The sequence below is a fragment of the Leucopleurus acutus genome, assembly GCF_964270905.1.
Source record: "Leucopleurus acutus genome assembly, chromosome: 5".
NCBI classification, from domain to species: Eukaryota; Metazoa; Chordata; class Mammalia; order Artiodactyla; family Delphinidae; genus Leucopleurus; species Leucopleurus acutus.
Genome location: NC_139147.1, coordinates 46,429,826 through 46,447,837, shown reverse-complemented (window position 1 = coordinate 46,447,837; position 18,012 = coordinate 46,429,826). Strand labels below are relative to the sequence as shown.

Genomic DNA, 18,012 nt, shown 5'->3' with positions numbered 1-18,012 from the left:
TTAACTCTGAAAGTTTTTACCTCTACTATAACTTTGCTGATTTAGTCAATAATTAATTTCCTAATGCCAGCCCTTGTCATAGGCACTGAAGATACAGAAGTGAGGAAGATAAACAGTCTACAATCCAGGAGAGAAGCAGAAATTAGCAAGTAGTTTTATTATTATTAAGTAATAGTACTTAGAGTTATTACGATATAAGTAAGTATTAAATTACAATTGTGGTCTGACAAGAAACTGACCCAGGTGGGGAAGGACAGGGAGCTTCTCGGAGGAATTTGAGAAAATTCACAGAGAACTCCTCTGAGAAGGAGTTAACCAGAAGAAATCAGGGTGGAAATGAAAAGCATCCCAGTCAGAGGAAACAGCATTTGCGAAGATTCTGAAGTGAAAATGAAAACAGTTCACCAGAAGAATTGAGGTTGCTGATAATAGGAGTAAGCATGAAAATGATAAGAGCTAACTTTTGTTGCATGCCCTACGACATGCATGAACTCACAGAACCCTCACAACAGTGCTAAGATGGGCCTGCTTTCTAATTTTGTAAATGAGGAAACTGAGAGGCTTAGAGAAGTTAACTTGTCCAAGGTCTCAAAGTTAGGTGTCAAGCCAGGGGTTGGGCTAGGCAGTTGTAGGCAGTAATCTAGGCAGTAATCTAATAATTCAGATTATTCTGAATCTGTAAGCTATTCTAGCTTTCCAGGAGACAGATCAACTTGGAGCTTTCCTCATCTTCAAGAATCATTCTGTCAATTTTCATTTTTCACAGAATAATATTGTGAAATATAGATGTATTGGAATAGCTTCAGTCCCATTCCCAGAGTCTTCATAAATGTATGGTTCCTAGGTTGGAATCTATCTCATTAGGAAATATTACATGGAATTTTTTTCATTACAAAAATGTTAACAGGGACTTCCCTGGTGACGCAGAGGTTAAGACCCCGTACTCCCAATGCAGGGGGCCCAGGTTCGATCCCTGGTCAAGGAACTAGATCCCACATGCCTGCCTCAACTAAGAGTTTGCATGCCACAACTAAGGAGCCCGTGTGCCACAACTAAGGAGCAGGTGAGCCACAGCTAAGACCCAGAGCAAGCAAATAAATAAATACATATTTTTTAAAAACCCATTAACAGAAGTCCAAATGTTAATATAACAAATGCCCATGAACCCATTAACCAAAATAACCATATCTTCTCAGGGATTTTTTTTTAATGGAGATTTATGTTCCCCTCCTTACCATGTTCCTCTTCTCTGAGAGGCAACCACTATCACAAATTTATCTACTTTTTATTCACACATGTGTACACACCCACATGCATTCGAAAACATTATGTGGTATGTAATATTGTTTACAGTAATGTTTAACATTGACACAACAAATACATACTATTCTGAAATTTGCGTTTTTCACTCTACACTTTCGGTTTTGAGGTCCATCCATATTGATGCATAAAGATCTTGTTCATTCTTTTTAAGTTCTGTAGAGTATCCTATCAACCAAATATATCACAAAGCTTTCCATTCCCTACCAGAGACATTTAGGTTGTTTTCAGAGAACTGCTAGTCTAAATGTCATTTTGGAGCAAAATCTTCTTTTTTTTCCAATCTAGAAAAAACAGTTCACTAAGACAGTGAAACTTACAAATTGCTAGAAATACTTTAAAATTGAAATTTCACTTTTGCCTAGAGTCTTTTTTCTAAAACAAACTTTGATCAAGTTGTTTAAAACGACGTAGATATTTAAAATACTATGACTCTCTGAAAACGGGAAGTTAATAGTATTTTAAATAAAAAAGTACATTTCTAGGTAAGGTGAATCTATAATCATCCTGTTGAAAACAAAACACACTGAAGAAAAAGTGGATGCTGAAAATAGCCTTCTTACAATCACTTTCTTTTTCTGATAACCACACTGACTGGGCAGAAAAGTTAGAGCATTTGAGCAAGTAGATAAACAAACCAAAGGTCTCTCTGGAACGCTCTGTTCAGTGTTTTGGCCAGAACGTAATCCAAGGTACAACCTCACAGAGAGATAACCAAATTTCCCTTTAGAACTGAGGGATTGGGAAGTGCCTACTATGAGCCAGAGTCAATGCGGAATAAAGTGGACAATTAAGCAAAACAACGAAATGCCAGGTCTTTCACCCTGAAGTCTTTAGACCCATAAACAGTGTGACTATACACAATGATCTATTGACGTTAATGAAAATTTTTAGCTCAAGGACATTGTAACAAGGTTTATCATCCAGCATAAACTGAAGTCAAGTCTACGTCTATGGGTTTCCTATCCCTTTAGCATCATTTTCTATAAAGAATCTGAGAAAACCTCAAAAGGCAGATGTTTTAAAATATAGATAAATGTTTACTAATGGCTACATTCTTTACACTATAAAACAACCTAATCTCGGGAATTCCCTGGCAGTCCGGTTAGGTTAGGACTTGGCGTTTTCCCTGCCAAGACTGGGGTTCAATCCGTGGTTGGGGAACTAAGACCCTGCAAGGCGCAGCTCCGCCAAAAACAAAACTAAGCAAAACAAAACCTAGTCTAGAAGGAGCAAAGGAAATTTGAATAAGAGCATTCTCTTTGAAGGGAGGGGGAAGAAACATCTCTTCTCCCAGCAGATTTCCAAAGAATTGTACACCATCCCCAAGAAGGTGAATAAAAAAAGAAATCTGGGTTTCCATTGAAAGAAGTAACTCCAGTGCACTGGGGATCACAATGGAGTCAGACTGTTTGACTCCATGGTCACAATTAGCCAAATGTTTTAGCACATTCCACAGGCGAGAGTCAAGGAGATATCACTTCCTCTAGATCCCTGGTCTCCAGCCCAAGAAAACCCCCTCGGCTTAGGAAAACCTACCCAGGCTTCAGGAGGCAGCCTGAACTCAACAGAAAACCATCCTACCAGTAGTTCAGTGAAATAACAGGCCAAGCAAATGGAGCAGCTCCATCATCCACTTGTCCATCTGTCCATCCATCCATCCAACACAGATACGTATTACTCATCCAACACATGGCACAAGATCTCAAGGAACAAGGACTGTCTGAACTGACAACACAGATGCTCTAAAGGCAAGTCCATAAAAACATAGACGATTAAACATACCGAACATAACATTTTGCCTAATTCTAACCTCTTACCTGTAGTTTCAAAGTGTACTCTCTTATTATTTTTCAATTAAATAATATGTATATTATAGAGAATACATAGAGAGAGGTCTAAAACATGCAACTTTTTTGCATTCTCCCTCAAAGGGCAAAATATATTGTATGAACAGCAGAAATTAGAGGTTGAGAGACTCTTAGCAAGAGAATAAGGAACCACCAATAGGCCAGGAATGAAAAGTTGAAATGCTTAAACTTTTGAAACTTCCCCGTGTTTATGATATTTTAAAACGTCTGGAGACTTCCCCAGTAGTTACTAGCAGTAAACAATGGCTTCTGAACAGAAAGCAGGGGCAGTTAAAAGGCACATGCACTCTGTAACCACCCTAGGCTACAGATGTATAAGGTGAAGGGAGAGTCTGTACTAAGAGCGTTTAAGACAAAAGCCACCAGAATCCCTAGGTCCTGAAGCAACAGTACAAAAGAACAAAGGAAGTGGCCTGAGTCTATGAAGTCACGCTGGGGACTTAACAACAGTCCCATCCTTATCATTCCCCTCACACCAGAAACTCAGCCCAGAATAAGAAATCGATAAGTTACTGTCAGGCAGTCTAAAACCAATCCTTTGCTGAAGAAAAAAATACTCCATCATCTAATATGCTCTGCCTCGTTCGTTATTACTAACTAAAGCCTAATTGTTGAGCTGCTTTTTGATCTGAGGGCTTTTTTATTTTCTGAAATGAGAACCGGCCTTTGATATGCGTAAGTACAACAAAATGAAACCTTTATTTACAGCATGCCATACTATTGGAAATAGGGATTTCATTTAAAGAATAAAGTTCTTTTTGTTTCCTATCAGAGATGATTCTGGATCAGAGGAACTGGGGACAACTAGACGGAGACGGTGGCTCAGTCTGGGTCTGGGAGGATGGATTAAGGACACCTCAGCAGAGACCCAGATAGGCAATGGTGGGAAGGCAGAGAGGGCTGATTTACAAAGCTTGGTCTGGGGTATGTTAGGAAACCAAACTGATTCAGTCTGAAAATACTAGGGAAGAGCAGAGTGAAGAAATAAAGAAAAAGGCATACGAATGTAATGAAACCTTGTCTTCCACAACACAGATGTGGAACAACCAGGGGCAAGACAGGGCACTCTGTGAGCTAGTCCAGACAGGAGCAGCTTCGAAAGGGTGTAGCCAGAGCAATTCCAGAACCAAGGATCAGGTGCACTCTGGGGGACAGAGAGAAGAGGGGTCAGAGCACCAGGCCCGCCACAGACGCTCTGCATTCATTTTCTAGGGCTACAACAACAAAGTACCACAAACAGGGTGGCTTACAATAACAGAACTGTATTATCTCACAGTTCTGGAAGCTAGAAGTCCAGAATCTAAGTGTTGGCAGGGCCGTGCTTCCTCTGAAACCTGTAGGGGAGAAACCTTCCTCGCCTCTTTCTAGTTTCTGGTGGTTTGCTAGCATTCCTCTGCATTCCCTGGTTTATAGATCATCACTCCAATCCACTGCCTTCACACAGTGCTCTCTCTGTGTCTCTGTCTTCACACAGATGCTTCTTATAAGGACACCAGTCACACTGGACTAGGGGTCCATCCAACTCCAGCATGACCTCATCTTAACTAATTACATCTGCAATGACCCTATTTTCGAATGAGTTCCCATTCTGAGGTACTGGGAGTTAGAACTTCACCGTGTCTTTTTAGGGAGACAGAGTTGAACCTATAACACCCTTCTTGATGCCTAGTCCGTACTCTCAACCAGAGGGACCCTGATGCTCTAGAGTCATTCAGAATACCTGGGTGTTAATTCAAATTAAAAGGAAATAGAGGGCTTCCCTGGTGGCACAGTGGTTGAGAGTCCGCCTGCTGATGCAGGGGACACGGGTTCGTGCCCCGGTCCGGGTAGATCCCACATGCCGCGGAGCGGCTGGGCCCGTGAGCCATGGCCGCTGAGCCTGCGCGTCCGGAGCCTGTGCTCCGCAACGGGAGAGGCCACAAAAAAAAAAAAAAAAAAAAAAAGGAAAGAGAAAAAAAAATTACCCTATGGTGGTGAAAGTCAGAATGGTGGTTACATTCAAGGAGGGGAGCAGTGACTGTGTGGGAGTACATGGTACACTCCTGGAGGGCAGGTAATGTTCTAGCTCTTCATCCAGAGGCACGTAGCGTGGGTGTGTTCACTGCGAGGAAACGTATCGAACTATACTTAGATGGTTTGTGTATTCCTCTGTATGTCCAATATATTTCCATAAGAACTTTACTTTTAAAAAAAAAAGAGAGAGAGAGAGAGAAATTGGAGCTGTCCAAGAAATAGAGGTGTTGGCAGCCTAGGCAGAACCTCAGAAAAAGGCATTACCTGGGAGAAGCCCCAACCCAAGAGCTGGCTGCTCAGCTGTGCTGGTTCAGACATTTGAGTGGTCAGTTTACCTGAGATGTTCAACTCCCAGGAGCTGGTGTATAAATGGAAATGTCAAAGTAATTCACTTATAATGAGAAAAATATAAGAGCCAAGGAGTACATATATTTAAACTGGAAGATTGACAACTTCTACAGGCAAATCCCTGGGTGATAAGAAAAGTTGTTTGATAACCACAGACCTATAATAAGGATACATTCTTCCCTCAGTAGTGCTGGAAACGCAGTAAGACACTTTTTGATCTGCCCTCTGTTTTCCTAGCCTCCTTGCGGACCTCTCCCACACATTCCATTTTCAGGCTAATTACACCTCAAGTAAATTCCAGTGTTTTTTTTTCTTTCGCATCTAATTTTCTTCTGGGAATTTTACACTCTTATGTTTAGGGAGTTTTCAGTCCTATTGCTTAATTCCTAAGCAAGAGAAATCAACACCAAAAGACAGAGTTAAACTACACTAGACACCACTCAGACTTTGTAGAAAACATATTTCTGTAATAAAAACACATTAGATTTTCTAGAATTAAATATAATTCAGACATTTAACATCAGACATTGCATAAGCTCTAAATAACATATTGATGTATCAAAAACTAACTGATGGGGCTTCCCTGGTGGCTCAGTGGTTAAGAATCCGCCTGCCAATGCAGGGGACACGGGTTCGAGCCCTGCTCCAAGAAGATCCCACATGCTATGGAGCAACTAAGCCCGTGCACCACAACTACTGAGCCTGAGCTCTAGAGCCCGCGAGCCACAACTACTGAAGCCCGCACACCTAGAGCCCATGTTCCGCAACAAGAGAAGCCACCACAATGAGAAGACTGCGCACTGCTATGAAGATCCAACACAGCCAAAAATAAATAGAATAAAATAAATTAATTAAAAAGAAAACCAAACTGAATGTTGCCTTAAAAATGGGAGCGGGGAGGGCTTCCCTGGTGGCGCAGTGGTTGAGAATCTGCCTGCTAATGCAGGGGACACGGGTTCGAGCCCTGGTCTGGAAGGATCCCACATGCCGCGAAGCAACTAGGCCCGTGAGCCACAACTACTGAGCCTGCGCGTCTGGAGCCTGTGCTCCGCAACAAGAGAGGCCGTGATAGTGAGAGGCCTGCGCACCACGATGAAGAGTGGCTCCCGCTTGCCACAACTAGAGAAAGCCCTCGCACAGAAACGAAGACCCAACACGGCAAAAAAAAATAAAATTAATTAATTAATAAACTCCTACCCCCAACATCTTCTTTAAAAAAAAAAAAATGGGAGGGAGAGGAGGAAAGGGGTAAAAAAAGGGAGTGGAGAGGGGGAAAAGGAAGCCAAACATTAACTGCAATGCAAACAAAGAAATAAAAATCAAATATTGATCAAATTGTACACACAAATTATCAATCACATAATTATAGAAGACGAAGCTGTGGAGCTCTTGGGTGTGAAATGTATTAGGGAGGTACTCAAAGTTTCAAGGCTACGAATTTGTAATGGTCCTCTGGTCTGTTCTTGGATGTCTCTGTCCTGTTGAAGTCCCTCTCTACTCTCAACTTTCATATGGAAACCCAGGCTTCAGAAGTCTCAAATGATACTTCACAATTTTTTTTTTTTTTTTTTTGCTGCACTGCACATGCCTTGCAGGATCTCAGTTCCCCAACCAGGGACTGAACCTGGGCCATGGCAGTGAAAGCCTGGAATCCTAACCACTAGGCCACCAGGGAACTCCTTCACATTTCTATCTTTCAAACACTTAAGTTATTAAAAAATGAGAGCTCTAATATCAATTATATATTACAGGTAACTAATGTTTTCATCATTTTCTTATGGAAACAGCAAATGGAAGAGATGTATTCCATGCCACATGTAAAATCCAAGTGCAACTTTAGAAGCAATGTGCAGAATTTGACTGTTATAAATTGTTATATATAAATTTGTTAAAATTGTCTACGTAGACCTACCCAAGTGCGTATCCTTATAGGGAGATGTAAACATATAGGCCATAGGTCTCTAAGTCTGATTTAGCTGACCCCTACATTCTCTCCTGCATCATCTCCCAAAATGCTTGATTTTGAACATTATGGTCTATGAGCACGAAATTCTGCACAGTTCTCCATCCTACTCAACACAGTTTCATGCCTCAGTGCCTTTGATCATGCTGTTCCTGCTGCCTGGATTGTTCCCTCCCATCCTTTGCCCTCCCCGCCATAAACTGGAATGGTCTAGTGGGATTCTGCTCTTCAAGGAAGACTTCCTTTTCTACCTTTACCCTGTATTTGGATGAGGATAGAGGAGCTTCTAAGGAAGAAAGCATATGTAAAGCTGTTTCAAGAATACAGAAACTGGGGCTTCCCTGGTGGAGCAGTGGTTAAGAATCCGCTTGCCAATGCAGGCGACACAGGTTCGAGCCGTGGTCTGGGAAGATCCCACATGCCACAGAGCAACTAAGCCCGTGAGCCACAACTACTGAGCCTGCGCTCTAGAGCCCACGAGGCACAACTACTAAAGCCTGCAGTCCACAGCTACTGAAGCCCATGCACCTAGAGCCCGTGCTCCGCAACAAGAGAAGCCACCACAATGAGACACCTGCACACCACAACAGAGTAGCCCCCGCTCGCAGCAACTAAAGAAAGCCCGAGCCAATCAACGAAGACCCAACACAGCCAAAAATAAATTAATTAATTAATTTTAAAAAAAAAGAAGTGCTCTGAAGAAGTTGTCCTCCAATATCATTCTTTAAAAAAAAAGAATACATAAACTATAACTATCATTTTTTATATTATAGAAAAAGATGTTAATTTTTTAATGGACATCTGAATAGAGTAGTTTTTACTTCTTAACCCTAGTTTATTCTGAAAAACTCATAGTGCTATTCAACCAACAGATTTTCATGCCCCATCTTCACCTGAAGCCCGTGTGGGGTGTGTGTGTGTGTGTGTGTGTGTGTGTGCGTGCACACACACACACACACACACACACACACACACACTGTATCCCTCCACTGCATGCCCATGGATCTCTATGTTGTAAATAGCACTGTGCCTGGCACATGATAGGTGCCCAAATATTTGTTGCTGTTCACTGAAAAATAATTAAAGAAATACAACATGAGTAGATTAATAGAGTCCAAAGTGAAGTCAGGGTCTAAGAGGACACAGACTGGAGAAAAAATTAGAGCTAGAGAAGGCCAAACAGAAAGACTTTCTGAAGAAAGTCAAATTTTAACTATTCAAGGAAGAACAGCTATAATAATAGAGTTATAATAATAATAGTAATGTAACAACATTGATTAAATGTTTGATATTTGGCAGGAAATATGCTGAACTATTTATACGTGTTTTCTTTCTAATTATCATAACTGTGATGTGGGCATTATTTCAAGTTTACAGATAAAGAAAGTGATGCTCACAGAAGTTAGGCAATGCGTTCAGAGCCGTGCAGTTATTAGCCATGAAGCTGGGAAACGAAGGCAGGTAATCACCTGGCTTGGATGGGGGAGGGGGAGTGTGGAGTGGAAGGAGAAAGGCACTAAGTGTCAAAGGACCCTTGCAAGCTGCAGCGCCAGGAGGCTTGCAGTGACTGCAGTGCAAATGGAAGAGTGAAAAGAAAGTTAGCAACAGGAGATGGCAGAAAACTTCAAAGACCTGTGGGAGAAATTCTCTGGATTTTTGAGCAGAAAAAAATTTCCATAATAAAACCCATGCTTGTGGAATGCTATTATAAAAGGTGTGTGGACAGGAATATTGGTGGTCATAGGTAGAGAGCTTGGGTAGAAGCTTTTTGTAAGAATATGATTATATTACTTATGGTTAAAGCAGAAGAGCCCTACACACCGATTCTGTAAAAATAGTTGGTGGAGGGGGTTGTTGTTTTTGTTTTGCAATAGGTGGGCCAGTTTTGTCCTCCAAAAACAATCAGGGCCTGCGAAACATTTACAGGTACTTCATGATCAGAAATTACACATATCCCTTAACATCCTGCTTAAGAAAAAAATCCAATTATTTCTAATTTAATTGTAGCATAGCTGGAATCAAACAAGCGTGATTAGCCAACTGCTTTTGACATTTACTTGAAATATTGGCTCCAAATACCAAAAGTATCTTGAAAGCAGTATTCTTCATCTTACAAAGATCATTTACATTTACAACAGAGAGTTCCTTTAACTTGCAGAGTCTGTCAATTAAATAAAATTATAAATTAAATTAGTTGCTGTTGCTGAAAAGAAGTTGAAAATCCAGTTGAAATGCAACTGGATTATCATCTCATTGCTCTTGTCTAAATGCAACAGGATAACCCATTTCTCAATTTTTAAGTGCAGTTTTATAACTTTATATTATCTTTATTATATTATAATAATTATTATATATTACATTATCTAATTTTATATTAGCTGTATATTATCCCTAAAAAGAAGTCAGGGAATTAAAAAAATAATCTGATCTTTTATTCTTTGGCTCTAGGCTGAACAAAGAAAATGTACATATTCCCTTACCTTTGCCTCTTCTATCCCTTAATACATGAAAGACTCTTACATACTAAAGGGTTGCACAGATTTTAATAAAAGCATTTCATTTTATTTTATTTTATTTCATTTGTTATACTTTATATTGTATTTTTATACATATTTTATTTGATTATTTTAATAAAAGCAGCACCTTCTATGGTGCTGGCCTAAATAGTTGCAATAGAATCTTTCCTAAGAAGAAAACTCCTCCAAGATGTCTGAAGCAGTGGGCTGATAACTTCTCTGAGGACTAAAATATGATGGGGTGGGGGGAGGGAGACTCCGTAAAATCAGCTCGAAGACAAGAAGGCTTTGTTTATGTAACAGCATGTCCTTGAATATCTGTAGTAACCAGGAAAATGCCCTCTGAAGGCACCGTTCTTTGTGAGAAACTTTGTCACTATGAGTCTCAGCAAAAGCCCACAGCTGGGCCCCTCTCAGGGTCCCAGGGACCCAGCAAAAGCCCACAGCTGGGTCCCTGCCAGGCAGGGACTCCTCCCAGCTCTGGCAATCTCAATGAGGAGAGCTTTTTATCCCCAGGGCATCTGTGTGTGTCTCCAGTTAGGTAAAATGATACATAACAGAAACCTAAGAAATATCATAATAAGCACTGGAACTCAAGCGGTGCAAATCTCTGCCTACTAAAGGGCATGACATCATGGATGTGAGACACTGGGCTATTAAGGAGGGAAATGATTCCATTATCCATGCTCTTGGCACACTTATTTCCTCACTAATGTAATCACATACCCAACTAACTGACTAACCCAACTCAAATTATCATAAGTTATGAATTATGAAACTGTTCTGAAAGTTTACTGTACACGAAAACAAATTTGAGAATATCCACCTGATAATATTCACATACCGGTCTCTTACGTGTCAGCCTAAGTATACTATATTATTTTCAAAAAGAAGAGTTTCAAAACGAGAAGAGTTTTAATTAACATAGACTAATCCACAGTAATGAATTCACCTTTCTTCTCCAACGTGTTAAGTTTTTGAGATGACAAATTGATGATACTAATAGTTATAATCCTAAGAGTTATAAAGATGTTACAGCTGAGCTAATATATTCACATTGTGAGTTAATCCATGGCCATCTATAGTATTCTGGACACCACACCAGGTTCCGAGGACACAGGGGCGAACAAGACAAGACATAATTGCTGCCCTCTCAAATAGAAACGTGTTCCAGATTTTATGCCACTACATCAGACAGAAACAGACATGAAAAGCTGAAAGTGAGTTGTGCTATATATGAAATAGTATGTAAATTATACTACGTATGTTAAGTATGTAAATTAATAAATGAGCAGGGCATCTGGCTAAATAACCTCAAAAGCAATTTTCTCTCTAAAGAGTATACCAAGCTTCCCCAGAGAGTTATGTACTGGCAATAATGAGCTATCCTGGAATCAAAGGATAACTGATAAAATGCTTCTGTTCATTTCTGATAAACCAGTGCTACTAGGAGATATCGACTTGGACATAAGCTTTCATGATTTAAGTGTTACTCTAAGACTGACAAGATCATCGACAAAGAACAATAGAAATGAAGTTTCTAAGGCATAGTCTAATCCCAGGGCAACTATTATAAGTGTCCTGCACATTTCCACTGAAACTACCTCTCATATCAGACTGCATAGGCTGGGGAAAGAGAGTGGGAGCTCTGGAAAAGGCAAGACCTTCTTGTTACACAGAATATCCCCTTTTGGGACAATCATTGTCTTGCAAAAGATACGAACTATGATTGATTTGACTAGATACTTCTTAGTATCTAGTTTCAGATGTCACCAGCCAATCCAGAGACTTAGAGACAACTAGATATTCAGTCTGGAGAGAGGCTAAGAAATCAGAGCTAGTGATGGGGAGTTTCACGCTTGAAATTGAAACTGAGTATATGGATTTATTTCAGAGGCTAAGAAGAACACTGTCCACAGTCCTGTGAGCCCTGCTTTTCAGTGTGGATATGCTTGTGCTCTGACCTAGGGCCAAGAAGGGGAAATCAGTGATGGACAATTAATGGGGAGAAGAAAAACTGAGAGTGAAAATGTGTGTGTGAGAGAGAGAGAGAGAGAGAAACAGGGAAGCCCATTGCCCACCGGGTGAAGACTGAGTCTCTAATTGAAAGTCTCCAGTGGCAGCCCATTCTAATAAAAACAATTCAAACTCCTTTCTAAGACTTAAAATCTTCACATAAGCGGTCTTCCGCCTGCCTCACTGACTTCATCTCCTCTCTTGCCCTTTTGCACTCTTCTCCATCTACAAGTCCTCCAGACATCCCAAATTCATTTATGCCTCAGGGCCTTTGCAGTTGCTGTTCCCTCTGCCTAGAATGCTCTTCCTTCTGCTCTTGACTTGACTGGTCCTTCTCATTATTCACATCTCACTTCAAATATGCCCTCCTCACAGCAGCTCTCTGACTGCTCTAAACTGGCTTCCCCCATGCCCTGTCTGGCACGCGCCCACATTGCATTGTCTTTGTAACACTCATCTCTATCTGAAAAACGTTTTTCCATTTATTTGTATCTGGTTTACTGATTCCATTTCCCACAGAAACACAAGCTCTGTAAGAGTGGGAGCTTCATCTGTTTTGTTCAACGCCGCATGACCTACCTAGAACATCTATTACATGGTGGGTACGCAGTAAATATTGGTTAAATCTCAAGTCCCACCACATAGATGACTGTGGAAAGTCACGCAAGAGCCACTGCAAAACCACTCTCTGCTCCCTCGTTGCCCCATCAAAGCATAGTGACCATGACCCACAGCTACACCAACTCTGGGCCTGCTTCCACAACCCATGAAGGCGAGAGTAACGCCGTTTCCCTTGGAGAAATTTCCAGCTTCCTTTCCATTTCCTCATCTGGAGGCCTTATTCCCTCATCTCCCACAAACCTTTCCATTCCCAGCCACATAAAAAGTAAATCAATGTTTAAAGAATTCTTCAAAGACCAGCATTACTCTGTGCTACTGGATGAAATGATGGCATTGGCCCACTGTGTTTCAAGTGTAAGGGGGAAGAGAGAATGCGGAAGAAGAGATCCTCTTCACTCAGCGTTCCAGTGTTGAAGGTAAGAAAATCTCCTAAGGGTTGGGTGCTTTCCTTCGTCTTTTCCCAATGGTCCAGGAAGAGGAAAGCCCTGATCAGATGCAGAAGGTTGTGACAGTAAATGGGAAGCTGGATGACCAAAAGATCTGCCCCCCGCAAAAAAAAGAAGAAAAGGAAAAAGAAATATGGATGAGACTCAGATCCTACTGCTCCGCACTTTTACCCTCATAACCTCATCCCCATAATATTATCGCTTCTTAGCCTGACTGTATGGCAGCCAAGTTCCTGACCGAGTCTGAGACACTTCCACCAATTCAGTCACCATCATGGGAAAGAACGCCTGCTAACCCACTGTGGTGAGGGAACTGTGCCTCTAACACCCTGACATGGAATCATAAATAGAGTTTTCTACTGAAACACTGTAATGTCCAAGGCAGAGAGCCTGTTCCATACATCAAGCTCACTCCACACTAAATACTTTTTATTTCTAACTTATCAGGGTTCGATTGGAAATCCGTGGTGTGTGCAGTTGTCCACTGTATTTGGGAGAAACAGGAGAGATTCATTTCAGCTGTGAGGGTGGGGCTGTAGCCCTGGGAAGATTTCTTCCAGGCAAGAAGGATGAGCAGGAACTTCAGTGAGAATATACACGTATTCAGAATGAAAAGAACGTTCAGAACATAAGCCAATGGAGATAACATGACCTTGTAAACCTGGCCAGACACAGCACACCCAAGGGCCATGTCAAAGGTGTGGAGAAGATGGACGATAACTAATTGTTGGAAGTCTGGAGCTAATCAGAAGGAAAGACAAAGTATGCAGAGCACCTACTCAAGAAGCCAAGCATGAGGGGTAATTAAGAATTAATCTGTGGGGAGGGTGGGAGGGAAGGAGATGCAAGAGGGGAGAGATATGGGGACATGTGTATAACTGATTCGCTTTGTTATAAAGCAGAAACTGACACACCGTTGTAAAGCAATTATACTCTAATAAAGATGTTTAAAAAAACATTAATCAAAAGAAAGGGGGACATGAATATTTGTAAGTATCTGCTGAAAATTATATGTGTAGCCATTATTCAGAGTATGTTTTCTGTATATATTTCTGCTTTGATTTAATAAATAGTTCTGAAAAAAAAAGAATCTGTGTTCCGATCAGGGGGTATATAAATGAGCATTGTGGAAGGCAAAGGAGAAAGATATGCAAATGAATGGAAGAATTGGTGAAGAATGTCTGCTACAGAGGCTTCCTGGAATGGTGTAAGGCAGAGGTGAAGTGACCTTCCTGTGATCCATTCTAGGTCACTTAACCTTGGGCAGTCTCAGCTTTTTTAACTATGACATAAGGTTAAGCATTCCTGTCTCATAGGGTGGTTGGGAAGATTTAATAAAATAGCATTTAATGGCATTCTTCTGCCAGAACTGTTCCTCTATTCTTTTCTGAGCCCCGAAGATTTGTATTGATTCGTGGCATAAGAATAAATTGAGTACTTCTAACAAATCTACTGAAACAATCAAAACAGCAGTCTTGTTTTATTGCCCCATAATACGGAGACACGGTACAATCTGCGGGTGTGGCAATCAGAGAGGGAAGCTGCTAAAAATATTGCTCTAGAGAAGCCCCAAGGGCAACCAATGAAGACCTCCCCTCCCCCTCCAGGATTAAGGACAGTTTGAAGCCAGAACAGGAAAACACAGTTTCTAGAAGAGTTCTCTCCTCATAAACCAAAGTTGCCATTATCTAAAGTACCTCCGGGACAATTAGCCTTATTCAGAGACGATAAACTATCAATAGGTAACAATCTAAGAGTGGCTCTTTGCAGATCTTCGTGTTTAAAAGCAGTCGTAGGTGAAAGGAAAAGGAAATGAAAACGAGTCACTTTACAAATGTCAAATCAGCATGCTTTCGAAGGGAAAATAACCTGCCACCCTGACCAGATCCTCCTAAATATTTAACATCTCCATATAAATAAAAAGATAGTTTCATGGTCTGCAGCCGGGAGAGAAAGTTTTATGACCGGACAGTCAAATATCCAAGCTAGCCTTGTAAAAGCTGCTATCAGAGACCAGAAGGTTAGTGTGAACTTGGGGCCAGAGGGCGAGAGGCTTCTGGCCGATCGGCAATTTTCTTAACTATCTACCCCCGGCGGCGCTCCTCTTAAGCACATGCGGCTTTGCTGAGTTTAGAATCTGCAGTTTACGTAGTTTCTGATATGCTGGCATGCAAGATGTCTTTTTCATCACCACTCCCAAGAACCGTTTCTGAACCATCATCTTTGAACAGCAACGCCCAACCCCGTCCCCAACCTCTCTCCCCGCCCTTCTACTGAAGACCCTCCCCCAAAAAACTGTTTTGGGTTTGTTTTTAGTTTCTGAAAATAGCTTTTGATAGATTTTCTTTCAAGCCAAAAGAACAGCACACAGGGGCTGAGATCGCCAGGGAGCTCGGAAACAATCCGCCTCAAAACCACAAGCGTCTTCTCCCCTACCCCCTAATCTAACAGCAGCCCAAGTCACGGAAATTTTCTCACCGCCGCCCTTTCCTCCAAATTGCCTCGGAGCTGGGTTTGCTAGGTCTAGTTCCACCGTAACGGGAAGAAGCGTTTCTAGCAAAATTTTCTAAGGTAAAACGCGAGAACCTTCCAGACCTCTCGCCCCTGCTCGCGTACAGACCCTTTTACAGGCAAACAATAGTGAGCAAAGCGCCCATCACCCCCGTCGGCCTTTCCTGCGCGCAAGCTTCCAGCGCCCCTCCCGCCCCTCCCGGGAGAGCACCTGGGGCCGAGCGCCCCCGACTCCCTAAACCCGGGGGTACGGGACCAGCGCACGCAGGCTCCTGGGGGGGAGGGGGGGTTGGTGCGTGGAGACGCGCCCCCGGCCCCTGATCCTCAGCCTCAGGGGCTGCAAAGCCCGCGGATCTCTCCGCTCCGCCAACCTCCCTCCCCCGGCGATACAAACCCGCAGCGAACCGGGCGGGGTAGAGTTACCCGCCGAGGCCCAGGCGCGAAGACCGCAGAGGCGTGCCGGGCTCCGGGGCCGGAGGCCCGCTGCTCTCGGCTCCCTCGTCGCCGCTCGCTCCAGCCGGCTGCTTCCTCTCCCGCGGCGCCTGAAGCATCGAGCCGCCGAAGCCCGCGGCCGGCGGTAACCGGAGGAAGGTGGCGCGGTTCAAGGGGCGGCGCGGGAGGGATTCAGTCTCCCTCGGACCCGGCGGGGGAGCAGGGAAGGGCGCGGCGCAGCCCGGAGTCCCAGGCGTCCGCCGGCGCGTGCGCTGCCCGCCGCGCCCGGGTTCGGATCTCCGGCGAAAGCGCCTAGCGTCTCCGGTGCCGCGGAGAAGCTCCTCCCGCTCGGCGGCTGGCGCCTGATGCGTGGTGGCCGCGGCCGCCCCCGAGTTCGCGGAGGAAGGTGCAATGCGGAGGGAGCTGGTGGGGCTCCCCGTCCCGGCTCCCCGGGCCGGCTAGGTGGGAGCGCGGCCGAGCCCCTACCTTTCCGGCTGGGCGGACACCAGCCGCGCGCCCTCTCCGGGCGTCCCGGACAGGAAAATCACCGCGAAGGGGGCCGGGGGAAAGCGGCGGGTGGCTTCAGGACAAGGTAGGAGGATCAAGTTCCACAGCCAAGAAGACACTCCCATCCCGCCCTGGTTTGTTTGGAAAGCTGCAGGGGCGAAAGTGAGGGGCACCTCGGGTGCTTCCCCCGCCCTCCCCGCCGGGCTGGCAGGCGGCAGAAGTAAACACTTTTTGCTTGGCGCGTGGGGGGACTTCTGTGACACGAGGCGGGGCAGGCGGTTTGGTCGCCAGCAGGAAGGGAGAGGGTGTTCAGAGAGACCAGAATTCCTGGGCTCGGCCCTTCAAGGACAAATGTGTTAGTGCTTTTTATCTTTTGGAGGAAACGTTACTTTAGGGAGAAGAACAAAGGTGAGACATGCATTTTCTTTTCTTATTAAAGTAGGTCTCCCTTGAGAAAAGCGTCTTCATACTTGGATAGCTGTGAATACTTTTTTTTTTAACATCTTTATTAGAGTATAATTGCTTTACAATGGTGTGTCAGTTTCTGCTTTATAACAAAGTGAATCAGTTATACATATACATATGTCCCCATATCTCTTCCCTCTGAATACTTTTTAAATTTCAGTGTTTGTGATATAAATCACATGCCATCAAATGACCCCAGGGAGAAGAGCCACAGTCTTGGGTGCAATTCAAAGTGAGTAATGTGTCAGGCACTGAAACAAAGTCCTCCGTCTGTGATGGACCTTCTGGTATTTGTATTAATTTTAACAACAGCCCTGGGAGGCAGCACTTGTTATTTTCCCAGTTCTCCTATCAAAAAACCCAGAGAGTTCAGAAAATTCCTATCCCTTTCTCTTTCTACAAATTGCCTGTGAAGTAACCCACACAGGTTTTGTCATTTTAAAGGTGGTTCCTGAGACATCAGAGTCGTGAAAGATGTTTAGGGAATTTGTCCATCTGGGCCCATTTTTCTTGAGGTTACTTTGCTCTTTTAGGTTCTCCTGAGTTTATTACCCTTCTCTTGTTCATGATTTTCAGAATTAAAGCAGTGGTATACCTCCTCCCCTCTGGCTTCCTAAGATTTTTTTAATCTGCAACATCATGTGCTAAGGGGAGAGGCAATCCACTGTTCTTAGGTGGCATTTGTGCTTCTTCATAGTCAGTGACCAAGAAGGCACTGTTCACCCTAACCTAATTCAAATTCCACCTCCTCCTTTGGCCTGCAGTGTGACCTTGAGCAAGTGACTTCACCTCAGTATACTTCCTTTTGGCCACCTCTACAGTAAGATAGTACAACCTATCTTCAGGGGTTGTTAGGAGGATTAAAATAGATGATAACATAGAGAATTCTCAGCACAGCGCTCATCTCAAAAGAAACATCAATCCAGGAAGTAGGAATATTAGCTGCCAGTCCTTTCCCACCATGAGTCAGCTACCCTCCATGT

The 18,012-nt window shown here is 43.2% G+C and overlaps 1 protein-coding gene across 8 annotated transcripts in view; it reads right to left on the bottom strand.

Annotated features, from left to right (window-relative positions):
• Positions 1-16,740, bottom strand: part of ST3GAL6 (ST3 beta-galactoside alpha-2,3-sialyltransferase 6) — an 80,281-nt gene extending 63,541 nt beyond the window's left edge. For 3 of the 8 annotated variants that reach the window (XR_014326245.1, XM_082840263.1, XM_082840260.1), the window contains exon 1: positions 16,544-16,740. Coding sequence is in view for 2 of the 8 variants with exons in the window: in XM_082840263.1 (XP_082696389.1) it covers positions 16,544-16,689 (146 nt within the window). In the remaining 6 variants the exon portion in view is untranslated. Of the gene's footprint in view, positions 1-16,019; positions 16,211-16,543 lie in introns of those variants that run through there. The other 5 variants (XM_082840265.1, XM_082840269.1, XM_082840262.1 and 2 more) reach the window with 5 other exon arrangements.
• Positions 16,741-18,012: the final 1,272 nt, after the last annotated feature.